At 40.9% G+C, this 12,879-nt stretch overlaps 1 protein-coding gene across 2 annotated transcripts in view; it reads left to right on the forward strand.

Moving 5' to 3' along the window:
• The first annotated feature begins 358 nt into the window (after window positions 1–358).
• The window catches only part of sema4gb (sema domain, immunoglobulin domain (Ig), transmembrane domain (TM) and short cytoplasmic domain, (semaphorin) 4Gb), a 67,703-nt gene continuing 55,182 nt past the window's right edge, over window positions 359–12,879 (forward strand). The window contains exons 1-2 of one of the 2 annotated variants that reach the window (XM_061707754.1): window positions 359–422; window positions 5,514–5,753. In XM_061707754.1, the coding sequence (XP_061563738.1) occupies window positions 5,612–5,753 (142 nt within the window). In that variant the 5' untranslated portion in view covers window positions 359–422; window positions 5,514–5,611. Of the gene's footprint in view, window positions 423–5,456; window positions 5,754–12,879 lie in introns of those variants that run through there. The other variant, XM_061707755.1, reaches the window with a different exon arrangement.

Raw genomic sequence — 12,879 nt, forward strand, 5'->3', positions numbered from 1 at the left:
CTTCCTTCCTTCCTTCCTTCCTTCCTTCCTTCCTTCCTTCCTTCCTTCCTTCCTTCCTTCTTGTAATATTTCAGTTGATTTGTAATAAATCCAGAATGTATGACATTTTTGCATTACAGAAAAATAAAGAACTTTATCACAATATTCTAATTTTCTGAGACAGTCCTGTATATAAAACAATAGCAAATATGTGGATGAGCGGTGTCTTTCCAACTCTGTCCGTGCAGGAGAGGGAGGGAGAGAAGGAGAGAGGGAGGGAGGGAGAGAGAGAGAAAGCAGCCTGTGTGTGTTTCATTGGTTGGTGGGAGACTCGGGGTTTTTTTCTTCTTTTTTTCAGCATTGGGTAACTGCAGCAGCGGCAGAGCAGTCCGGAGAGGCTCCGCGCAGAGGCAGATCCGGGGATTTGAGAGGAGGCAGAGCAGGTGAGTGAGCTGCGGCAGCGCCGCTGCTGCTGCTGGTGCTGCTGCTGCTGGGTATCCAGGTGAAGGTGACGGGGGTGGACCGGTGTGTGTCTCTGCTGCAGGACAGGACAGGACAGGACAGGACAGGACAGGACAGGACAGGACAGGACAGGACAGGACAGGACAGGACAGGACAGGACAGGTGTCCCCGCGGTCCCCGCGGACACAGACCCAACCATTAGTCCCATAGTTTAGTTCATGCCTTTCACCTCGTCCATGCACTACAGGACTGTCTGATTATGGTTTACAGTTTAAGATTAAGATTCCCAGAATATTCTAATTTTCTGTCCAGTCCTGTATATGCAGTTGAAGTCATAGTAAATATGTCATCGTAGATAGTTAATGCCATTCAAAGATTAATTATTTTATTTATAATAGCTGAATGTATTTAGTGTGGCACAGGACACAATGGTAAGTTATGGGATATAACATGTTTAATTGATGACATTAATAAAGATCTGTTGTAGAATTGGTGCTAGTTTGATCATATACTTAGTATGCCATAACTGTAGTAGTTACTTTGTATACATATTTATTAATGTCCTATAAAATTAAATCACATTGTCTCTGTCGTTTTAGGTAAATGTATAAAATGCAAAATATTTACTTTTAGAATAGTTTTAGAGAAATTAAGGGTAGATTTGCAGGAATAATAAATAAACTCTCCATTGGTGCGTCAGAGAAACTTGGTCTTACATGTGTGATAGTTGTATAAATGTTAATCTGACAAATGCTTTTAAAGACCAAGTTTGTCCACAGTTGTGGATGTTTTAATTAAACAGAACTCAGAATCAAGACTAAGGCACCAAAAAGTTACTTTTCTCCAACAATCTCCTTACAGAACCATTAAGTGAAAGTAATGAAGAACCACACGTAAAGGTACCAGTGTGTAATCAATGTATCTACTTAATCTCCGATTTGGAAATGTTTTTCGCAAAATGTTTTCTGAAATTTGCAAATTAGAACTCTGAGCAGTGAGCACAATATAATAGATCATAAATGACTACAATTGTTTAACCTAGTTAGTTTTATAGGTGTTAATAGAATATATCATGTAAAGTTAAAGATTTATCATTGTTTGCTTCAGCAAAATACTGTCAAGCTGAGTTTGTCAGAATATTATCAATCTCATGATGGTATGGATCATAAATTGACATTTTTTTAATATTCAACTGTGCAAATAAAAATGAGAGCCATTTAATCAAAATATTTTACAGCTCTAAACTCTAAAGGTTTCTGGAAGTGTTAGAGCTGCAATCCTGAGAGCACCATCGTCAACCATGCTGGATGATTTAAAAACTTGTGCAAGCAGTGGCCAGAAAAAGTCTCCTCAGAATAGTTAAAAACATTTTATATTCAGCCATTTGAGGCCCAAGACGTCTTTAAATATTCCTGTTTTTGAGTGTGTATTTTCAGTGTGAAAAAAATGAAAGAGTGAAGGTGGACCTGAAAATGAACACTTTCATTGTTTTCTTATTGTGCAAGTTATCATATCTTTGGTTCAGAATGTGCACCAGAGATATGGTTTAGAAATATACGAGGGAAGGTATACATGGTGTTAAGATGAAATGAAAAAACAGCAAACCTGTTTTATTGATCTCACTGCAGAAATGTCAGGCTCCTTGCAAATCCTCCTGCCCTGTCTGACAGCTGCGCTCCCAAGACCAATGAACCAAAGTTTGCAAACCTCTCTTGTTCTGGAAACAACTAGCATGATAACTTTATTTAAGTTTGATGAACATGAAATAACAGAGCAGCCGTCACCGAAGGTCAGGATGTCTTATCTGATCTGTGCAGAATCAGTGGATCAATGAAGTGGGAGAAACTGACTGTTGCAGCCACCGTTTTGTTCGATTCCTCCCGTCTCCTCTCATGCATGCCGTGTTGTTCGTGTGACCACCAGGGCAGATGTGTTTACCTTTCCCTTCTGGAGTTGTCATGCTTTCATAAGAGTGGCAATGCCATGTTGTCAACGCGACCGCCAGCAGCACACACAAAGCCCACACATGCAGGTGTGGTGGGACATTCATGTATTGGTCACATGTTGCGGGAGAAGAAGAGAAAGAGAAGAAAACACTTCCCTCCAACACGCACCAACTGGCCTCCATTTAGCCACATGTAATTTTTAAAGACAACAGTTCTGGAGTTGTAAAAAACATTGGAACAAACGAGTCCTTTCTGATTTGACATGTCATTGAAAAGCTCTGAAAGATATTTAAAGAAGTCATCTTGGCTCTAGAGGGAGCCGTGTGCAGAGTGAAAGAAGTATTGACCAATGCCGGTTGGATTTGAAGGTTAAAAGTTTGATATTGCAGAGTAATATTGAGGTATTGAGTGAGATGGGAAGTTTTCCAGACCTTGGTAATATATCCGTCCCCTTTGCTTGAGCTCGTACGGTTGCTTCAAATGTTAAATGTCAAATGATGTTGAGCAACAAGGAAAGCTTTGAAATGAGGACTTTAGAAAACACAGACATAAAATACACATGTTTTGTTTGTTGTGACTTTAATAATTAGTTTCATCGACAAAGTAGAAAACAAGTAAGTTTAATGCAAACATGTTTGAATTTCTTCAGGTGCACAAAATGGATGATATTCTTGAAACAACAGTAGAGAGAAGAGGGTTCTGTGGATTTAAGAAAAATTAATTGTTAAAAAAAGTAGTCGTAATACACAAGCCAGATAGCTTGAAATGTTTTCATCAGCTTTTAATATTATCAAGATGCGGTATACTCATACCGAAGCTGTACGATACAGAGGAAGTGAGTTGCACTTTTTAGAGTAGACATCAGCCAGCGAGACTGACCAGGTATGAGGAGTATAATAAACAAATAGATTAGTTTAAATCACCGTCGAGCATATGCACAGTGCACACTCCGTGTGATGAGTTGGGACTGGACTTTCACCTTAAACTACACAGACAGCTCCAGCATGGTGTGTGGATGTATGAACCTGTTTCAATACCAGTGAAACAATCAGTAAATACGTTTCTTTCCCCTCTGATTCATTTCCTTGTCAAGTGACTGACGACAGCCCATTACACTTCCTGAAATAAGACGGGGATTTTTCTGCATTTGAAGAGAAATTGGAAACTGAGTTTCTCTTCCCCGTCTAGGTTAGCTCAAAGAAAGGACCACATGAAATCAGATTTCCAAGTGGGTTTAAAGGGCAGGTTTACGTCAGCGAAAGCCAGGCGAAAGCCAACCAACTCACAATGAGCAGCACTTAGAGGAGATTGACTCTTTATGTTTTGGATTATGTACACGCCCACGTTTCTGGTTGCAAGATCAGAACACGGTAACTCTTAACCTTTGGAGGCAGATGAACACATCTATTTCCTCAAACTCAATAGTTTTCCTCAGCCCAGCTAAGCATGTTTGGAATTCCTTTGTGACATACAAAAGGTTGGTTTTTTTGCAAAGGGGTTGCATATTTTCTTTTTAGTATGCAGAATAGTACCAAAGAAAAGAATTAGTCCTTATGTATTATGCTCCGTGGGCCATTTTGCTGACATGATTTGGGTCCAGTTGCCCCCTAAAGATGAATGGGTCATTGCCAATCTTTGCAAAGTGGTGCTGCGTCATCACCTTTACCGCATTATGAAACATTTTGATCCAGATGGAAGTGATTGTTCAGGATGACAGTGCCACCCAGTGCGTTGCTGCACACTTTCATAAAACAAAACCTCACACAGACATCTCATTTTATTTATTTCATCCTTTAATTTGTCCACAGTTGGACTCATGGAGGCATTTTTGGACCAGAGCCCTTCCCTATCTCTCCTTACTTCTTTCACGGGACAGTTTCAGAGCTCAGTATGCAAGCTGCTCCCCGACGGGCCACTCACCTCCTTGTGCTTCATGCTGTGAGAGATTAGCACGAGCCATGGAGCCTGAGACGGGAATTGGCCGGTGTCACTGCGTGGCGGAGCGAGACTCTCAGCGCTGACCCTTTGATCAGCGCCAGAGCCAGAGAACAGGCAGCCAGGCGGAGACGCTGGCCCTGGCTCACGGCCTAATCTCAAGATTATCCATCATGCTGCTCCACCGTGCACACAACTAATTAAGAGATGGCGTTTTGGATTGCACTATCACATGACAGGGCCACAATATTTAACTAGCAATTCCTCTTAAGTGGTCGTTCATGAAACAGCACCTCAGTGAATCTCTGTGGTTGATGGGATGTAATCAGGGAGCCATGATGCATGTCAGCAAGCAATTTGCTGTCCAGGCTGTCACTTAAGCATGGAAGTTCATCCATGACGTCTTTTAGTTTAAGTTGATAGTTTATGGTTTGAAATCTAAAGGCATAATTAAAGCCTGCAGGTTGGAGAGTCTTTTATTTTGTGATGTGCTCATGACATTTTCAGTTGTCACCTAATGTCTTTAACAGTTTATTCACTCATTCATCGTACTTCTGTGTAGCTAGTTCCCAAGAAGAATACAGGACTGTCTCAGAAAATTAGAATATTGTGATAAAGTCCTTTATTTTCTGTAATGCAAAAATGTCATACATTCTGGATTCATTACAAATCATCTGAAATATTGCAAGCCTTTTATTATTTTAATATTGCTGATCATGGCTTACAGCTTAAGAAAACTCAAATATCCTATCTCAAAAAATGTGAATATTCTGGGAATCTTAATCTTAAACTGTAAACCATAATCAGCAATATTAAAATAATAAAAGGCTTGCAATATTTCAGTTGATTTGTAATGAATCCAGAATGTATGACATTTTTGTTTTTATAATTGCATTACAGAAAATAAAGAACTTTATCACAATATTCTAATTTTCTGAGACAGTCCTGTATACTTTTTAATGCAGTCCATTATTTTTCAATCTGCTGTTATGACATACCTTAAAAATCATATACAAGGAACTCCGCTCATGATGGCTGGATCTCTACATACTGAGTACTGAAGACTGTTGTTTTTGCAAATGTTTGTTCTGAAATAAAGGAACTGCAGCACCACCTCAATAAAACAGCTGCTACTTTGATGATTTGAGCTTTAATTATACTCATTCTTCCCTCTTTCTGTGCACCTTTCAGCTAGGAGACAGTGGAAGTGTGTTCGTCCAGCCCAAACATCCACAGTTTGACAGCTGAGACAAACAGACTAAGTACTGGGAGCCAGGTTAGTGGTGAACATGGAGCAGATCTCAGTGCAGCCGCTGCTGCTCGTGCTGCTGGTCCTGATGCTGCTGGGCCGGCTGTCTCAGCCCTGGGCCTTCCCCTTCAGCCCCTCGCTGGACCTGGACGTCACCCCCAGGACCACTGTCTTCTTCAAAGGTGAGAGTCTTCATGATTCATTGGTGATTTAGCTGAAGAAAAAGTGAGGTGAAGAGTCGACAATAGGAATGGGAGATATTTTACCGTTCACGATAAACCGTCAAAAAAATTCTCCACGGTAAGAATTTGTATCTCACGGTAAAAATGATAAGGAAGGAAGGAATGAGCCAGAATGAAAGAAAGAAAGAAAGAAAGAAACGAGCCTGAAAGATAGAAAAAAAGAAAGAAAGAAATGAGCCAGAAAGAAAAAAGAAAGAAAGAAAGAAAGAAAGAAAGAAAGAAAGAAATGAGCCTGAAAGAAAGAAAAAAAGAAAGAAAGAAATGAGCCAGAAAGAAAAAAGAAAGAAAGAAAGAAAGAAAGAAAGAAAGAAAGAAAGAAAGAAAGAAAGAAAGAAAGAAAGAAAGAAAGAAAGAAAGAAAGAAAAAAAGAAAGAAAAAAAGAAAGAAAGAAATGAGCCTGAAAGAAAGAAAGAAAGAAAGAAAGAAAGAAAGAAAGAAAGAAAGAAAGAAAGAAAGATTCCCATTGGTGTAGTTTAGTATTTAGTATCTTTTAGAGCAGTGATTTGGCTCCAAAGACTGAATGTGGTGATAGATTTATAGTTAAAAAGGTGGAGATGAATTGGTATTTTTTTTATCGTCATTTTTATCGTTATCGGGATAAATGCCAGAAATGATCGTGATACATTTTTTAGTCCATACCGCCCATCCCTAGTCGACAATGGTCTTTTTTGAGCTTAAAAGCTCTGAAAAGGAAAGTATGCTCTTATGGTTTGGTCTTGTTTGCAAGTGGAGCTTCAGCACCTGCTGCCATGTAGCCCATTAATTCACTTGAGACACATGTTTTACATTCAGTGTTACACTCAGAAGATATATCCATCACCAGTGTTGTCGTGCCCGTAGATATGCTTAAAATTCACAGGAAAGGGCTGCTACCGAACCTGGCTGAGATACATACAGATTCAAACTCATTTACATGTGTTTGTCATGCAAGCTGTGAAAATGAGCATACTATAAAGAGGACATAATAAGCTTTCTCTTCTTTTAATTATGGTAATATTTCATTTATGAGAATATAAATGGTCTGCAAAGTCACAAAGCTTCCTGTGCACACCAGAGTTATTATTACCCCCAGAACAGGTTGCCAGAGACTCCAGTCCCAGCTTTTCTTCTGTGACTAATCCACATCACCACCAACACAATGCCTGGTTAGTGGCTAGTTTGGCACACCTCAAACACATAATGAGCATCTGCCTCATGTTACAACACTATTTACCAGTCGCCACAGCGATCCGAGTAGATAGCGCCGTCGGGAAAGGTTGGGAAGAGCTGCTGCACCCAACTTTATTATGAGGCAAAGAAAGCGATATTTTAAATTCAAAGACTGTAAAGCTATTCTACTGGACTCCTGTAACAATATTCAGGGTGGGGAAGTGCATTAACATTGAGTCAGGCACATCCAGGCTGTGGGATTGCTGCAAAAAAAACAGAAACAGAACAGAAAAACAGCCCCTGACCCTGGTGCGTACACAGTACTGGAGTTGTAAAAAAAGAATCAGGGGGATGGTGGATTTGATCATATGGGGACAGGTAATTTGTGCTGATTACAAATAATATAATATATTACAAATAATAGCAGTGACCAAAACACCTGCAGAAATACTGCAGGAATGACATAGCAGCAGTTAAATGCAGCCTTCTGTAAGCTTTAAATATCCACTGGGCTTACATCAAATACATCAAAACACAACAATAAAAAACACTTTTCTGAACTTATCAATATGACTCTGTCCTTCACAGGATAAGTAACATGGATCACTGCAAAAACTCACAATCTTAACAAGAATATTTGTCTTATTTCTAGTTAAAATGTCTCATTTTAGTAAAAAAAATCTCATTACACTTAAAACAAGACTCATCACTGGAAAAAACAACAATTTTCACCTGTTTCAAGTAGATTTTCACTTGAAATAAGTAGAAAAATCTGCCAGTGGAACAAGATTTTTTTGCTTGTAATGAGAAGATAAATCTTGTCCCACTGGCAGATTTTCCTACTTATTTCAAGTGAAAATTTACTTGAAACAGGTGAAAATTGTCAAATAAGTTATTTTTCTGGTGATGACTCTAAATGTTGAAATAGCAGTAAAACCACATTCATTGATGAAATGACATAAGGGATGGAAAGGAGGGATTGCAGTTTTACAGGGGGGATGATTTGGACCGTTTTTATTTCAGGGGGGATGCCATCCCCCTCATCCCCCCTCATCCCCCCTCATCCCCCCTCATCCCCCCTCAACTCCAGGACTGTGCATACACGTAAACACGTGTTCACCAGCACCTCACTGTCCTTATTTGTTACCGCCGCTGCGACCGCCTCCTTCCCTGCCTCTTTTAGAAGTGGCACAGTTTTTGAAGTTGGCCCTAAAGACGGCTCCTTCATGCTCGGAGTTATTAATCGCCTCTCTCATGCCCTGTCCTAGATCACACGGCTCAGCAAACACTTCTAATGAAACAATAGACAGGAGGCCTCAGTAAAGGAGGACCTGAGCACTGCAGACCTGATTAGAGTTAGTGCAGGAAAAAAAGAGAAAAAGACTGCTGAATAAGTGCCTTTGTGTAAAACGTGGGTATGTACATACATTATCAGCACTTCTTCCTTACCTGCCTCAGATCCCAGCACCTTTCCCCTGCCTCTTCCCTCCCCTCTCCCAGCCACGGAGGTTACCGCTGCAGCTGCAGTGAAATGGGAACTCCGGTGCTCGCAGGCTGCACGCCTGTGCTGTCACCGCCACTCCACCCCTCTCCACCCCTCTCCTCTCCAGTCCTCTGAGGAGGAGTATTATTAGAGGACGGGTGAAGTGAACAGGGCTGGCTCTACTGCCTGCCAAGCAAGACGGTGCAATGTCATAAGAGCTGTTGGGAACATTGCACAGCGAAATGATATTTTGGAGATTTGGAGGACTATGCTGCTTGATGTCCTGAAACACAAACACTAAGGCCCTGTCCCACTACTCCTACTTTTCATTCCTACCCCTAAATTTTGTGCGTTCCCGTGAGGGTGGTGGTGTCCCAATTCCTCTTTCCACCTAGGGGTAGTGGAGAAAACTAGTGTAGTGGCTATGAATCTTTCCCTACGGATCAAAGGATTTACAATCCTCACTAGTTGATCTAGGGCCAGAAAAATTTCCCAGAATGCTTTTCGTCATCATTTGCAGACTGAATAAAAAAAAAACATGGCGGACATTTCTTATTTTTTTGTTAATAAAATCAATATTTTGAGTTAGTTTCTGCATAAAAATGCGTTTTGATTACATTTCTAGCGAGAAATATATATTTTATTTTTCATAATATTCACTCAGTGAATGTACAAAATCACTAGTTTGCCCGTTGTTGCGAAGATCACGCCAGAATAAAGGCTGATTTATGGTTCCGTGTTACACCAACGCAGAGCCTACGGCGTAGGTTACGTAACCTACGCCGTAGGCTCTGTGTCGATGTTACGCGTCGACGTGCGCCATACGGCGTACCCTACGCCGTAGGCTCTGCGTCGATTTAACGCAGACCCATAAATCAGCTCCCGAGCCAGCAGGCAGAAATCTCGAAATTTTCGGAGCAAATTTCTTAACAGGCGTAGCTACAACTGTTAGATTTCATCTATTAAACCAACATTTATCTTCCTAAATGATTTATTTCAGCCAGCGGTAATTCTCCACAGAGCTGCAGGTTTCTCCCCGGGACGACGGCGCAGGTTGACCTGGTGATCACGTCTGTACTCGGCGTTATTTGGATAAACTGAGCCCAGGTTGAGGATCTTAACGGTTACTTTTACGCCTGTAAAAATAAAGTGGCATATTAACAGCGCTACAGCTGAAATTAAAACAGCTTTTGGCTCTCAGCTTCCTGATTTTAGTGGTGGTGCTGAAAGTAGGAGTAGTGGGAGTATTGGGACAGACCTGGGAAGATTTCAAGTGCCCTAAAATCTGTCCCTTCTTTTTTAGGGGTAGTGGTAGTGAGGGAGGGCTAGTGGTAGAAAGTAGGGGGAGTATTGGGATTGGGCCTAAGAGATATGAATGTAACACGAGATTGGGGCTGCATTTTCTACAACAAACTTGAGAGCATAGCCACCCCATTGTTGTGTAGTCGAGAGAGGAAAATCCTCTAAAAAGGGTCCAAGTTTTCCTTTGCAATCCACTGTTCTGTTGAAATGTTGGGAGACTTTGAGTGGAAAGCTGATGTGGTGAACTCTGCAGACCTAAGAAATGCATAGCTACTGTTTTGGGGCTACTTCTTAAACAACCCTTGGGCAGTAAAGCTTTTTGCAATTGCTCATTTATCAAGCAAATGAAAAGGATGCACTCCATTGACTCCACAGACGACATCAGATTGGGCCCTATGTATATTTCATTAGGTCTCATTAAGTATGCTTGCAAGTGCACCACAGAGACAACATATTGGCTTCTCATCTTATCATATTTCTGACTTTACATTTACACATCCCTCTGTCTCAGATTACACAGTTTTATACACTCCTCTTACTCTGGGCAGTTTTCTGTTGTGCAGAAACGGCCTGAGCCAGTCCATCATCGCAGATTTTATTTTTCTCTTTTCCCTCGTAGAAAGTTGCCCTTGACCTACTTTCTGATCATTAGGGGAGGCCTGTAAGAGTGCAGGATGTGCACGTGTGTCAGCATGCGTCTCATCAGTCCCAGAGTGCACCAGCTGACTGCGTGCAGCAATGTGTGCGACACTCTCCAGGCAAGTGTGTAGTAATACGCTCACATGTGGATCCCTCGGCACTTGTCCTGCTGAGAAACATGTTAGTTGGGTCCAGGAGAAGGCACAAGCTTCATAAAGATGTTAGGTGGGTGTTAATATTAGTGGGAGGCTGTTGGAGGACTTGTATTATGTTCCTGAGCTGGGATGAGGGGGCTCTCTTAATTTACGGTATGCTTTTCTGATGGCCCGTGCAAGTGGGAGGAAGAGACAATGCTGTGTCTGTGGAAGCGTTACACAAGAAGACTCATGTACTCATAGATAAAATTTAAGGAGCATGCTAATGCAAAGACACATCAGCCAAGGGAAAAAAAAAATCTGATTCTAATAAATATATAAAAAAAAGAAGTGTTTGAAGTATATTAGAGTCACTAATTTCATTTTTGTCATCATAGGGTTATAATAGCAATATCCTCTGCAACTCTGCAGATCCCTTCAGCCCTATAAAACATCTTAATGTCTTTTAAACTCATTGTGTTGAGTTAGTGTTCTGCAGCTTTACTGTTTTGATTAGGCCCCATTTCTCTCATTATGTTTATTTAAACTGGCAACATGCAGCTGACTTCAGTTTAAAATCATCTTACAGGTGCAGTGCATGCTATAATAATAATAATAATGCATTTAACTTGTAACGCACTTTCCATTCAATGAATCTCAAAGTGCTACACAGACCATTATTCATTCACACACATTCTCACTATAGAGCTATAGAGCAGGATTTGGGTTAAAGGGGTGCAGACTTTTCAAAGATACAATTGTAGTTCACTTCTTACCTGCTGGTATTGCCATAGCAACCCATGCTGCACACCTGACCTGCTCTGATGTGCTAGAGACGGTCTAAATCCTCTGCCTTTCCCTGATGAACAATTATGATGGACCAACGGTTTATAGATATTCCACACATACAGTCAGCTCTTACATTTAATCTCTTATCATAATGATGGGACACTGACATTAATAAGCTAATTCAATTGGGCATTCTCACAGTTCTTTTCAGTATTCTTCGATGGCTTTGGGTGTCTATTATGACTGTTGCTGGATCAGTTCCCGTACAGTCCTCTCTGGATGATCACGCTCTAGCTGGAGCTGAAAAAGCTGAGTTGACTCACTGAATATGGATAACCTGGTCTGCGTGGCTGTTTCGTGTAACAGCCACTGGCAACGTGCGTCACTAAATGCTTAAGAGATGTCCTTGGTATGTTAAACTATACGGAATAATTATAATTCATTCGACCCCTCTTGCTGCTTTGGTTTGGGGCTTTAGTGATTGTGTTCGGGGTGGTTCTATGTCAGTTTGAGGTGTGTACGGTTGTATTGCATTCATTCCTGTGCTCCCAGTAGTTATTAATGGGATGCGCTTTCTGGCGTCTAGCGTTGCCACGGTAGCGCTTTTGAATGAGAAAAGTGATGCCCACCGAGGCACGATGGAGACGCATCTAACCATGTATGCCATGCATGCGTGCATGTTCCGGTTCAGGCTACGTTAACGGATAGGTTTTTTTTTCACCATGGTAAAAAACCCCATCCGAATGAATGGGGCCATTTGGCCTGGATTTTGACATAAAATTTCCTTAAATCACAGCTTCATGAAATTTGAGTATGTTGAAGTCCACAGTGTGCCGAGTCGGGGAACGTTTGTACGATGTCTCTACGATAACCTGTTGCCTAGCAACAAGCGTCCAAAGTAAAATGGAAAAAAAAAAAAAATGAAAGGTAAATATCGCAAAAACTGTAATAATTGGCATAATGAGGTTGTATGGTCCGTTAGTCCCAATCGGGCCGAGTGTATGAAAGTTTGAACGATGTCTCTACGATAAAGTTCAGCTGAGCAATAAGCGTCCAAATTTTTGCCTTTTTTTTTTTGCTTTTTGGCAACTAGCGTTGCCACGGTAACACTTTTGACTGAGAAAAGTAATGCCCATCGAGACGCATACATGCCCATACATGTCAAGCAGTTTTCAAAGAATCTAAGATTTGCTGCATCCGAACTATAATTCAGTACAGCATTATACATGAAAGTAGTTTTCAGTCTTTATTATGTTTTGGGTTAAACAACTGCCTGGGACTGGCTTCACACATCCATCCTCTCTCGCTATTCGCTGGCTAATACGAGCCAGAGTCACTGTGGATGAGTGGGTGGGGCTGGTTACCCACTGATGAGAAGGGTTTGAGTCCTTATCAGTCCGTCGTGTTGTCATCTTACACTCTATATCTAGGTTGTATATAATAGAAGCTCTGTATAAGTGATTGTAATCTGTTTCTCATTTACCAGTTCGTACAAAGTGCTTTATAGAACCTAGACAATGTTAAAAATGAGCTATACGAGTGGACACTTTCATCTACTTTATCTGATAAA

Source organism: Cololabis saira, chromosome 19 (assembly GCF_033807715.1).
Source record: "Cololabis saira isolate AMF1-May2022 chromosome 19, fColSai1.1, whole genome shotgun sequence".
NCBI classification, from domain to species: domain Eukaryota; kingdom Metazoa; phylum Chordata; class Actinopteri; order Beloniformes; family Belonidae; genus Cololabis; species Cololabis saira.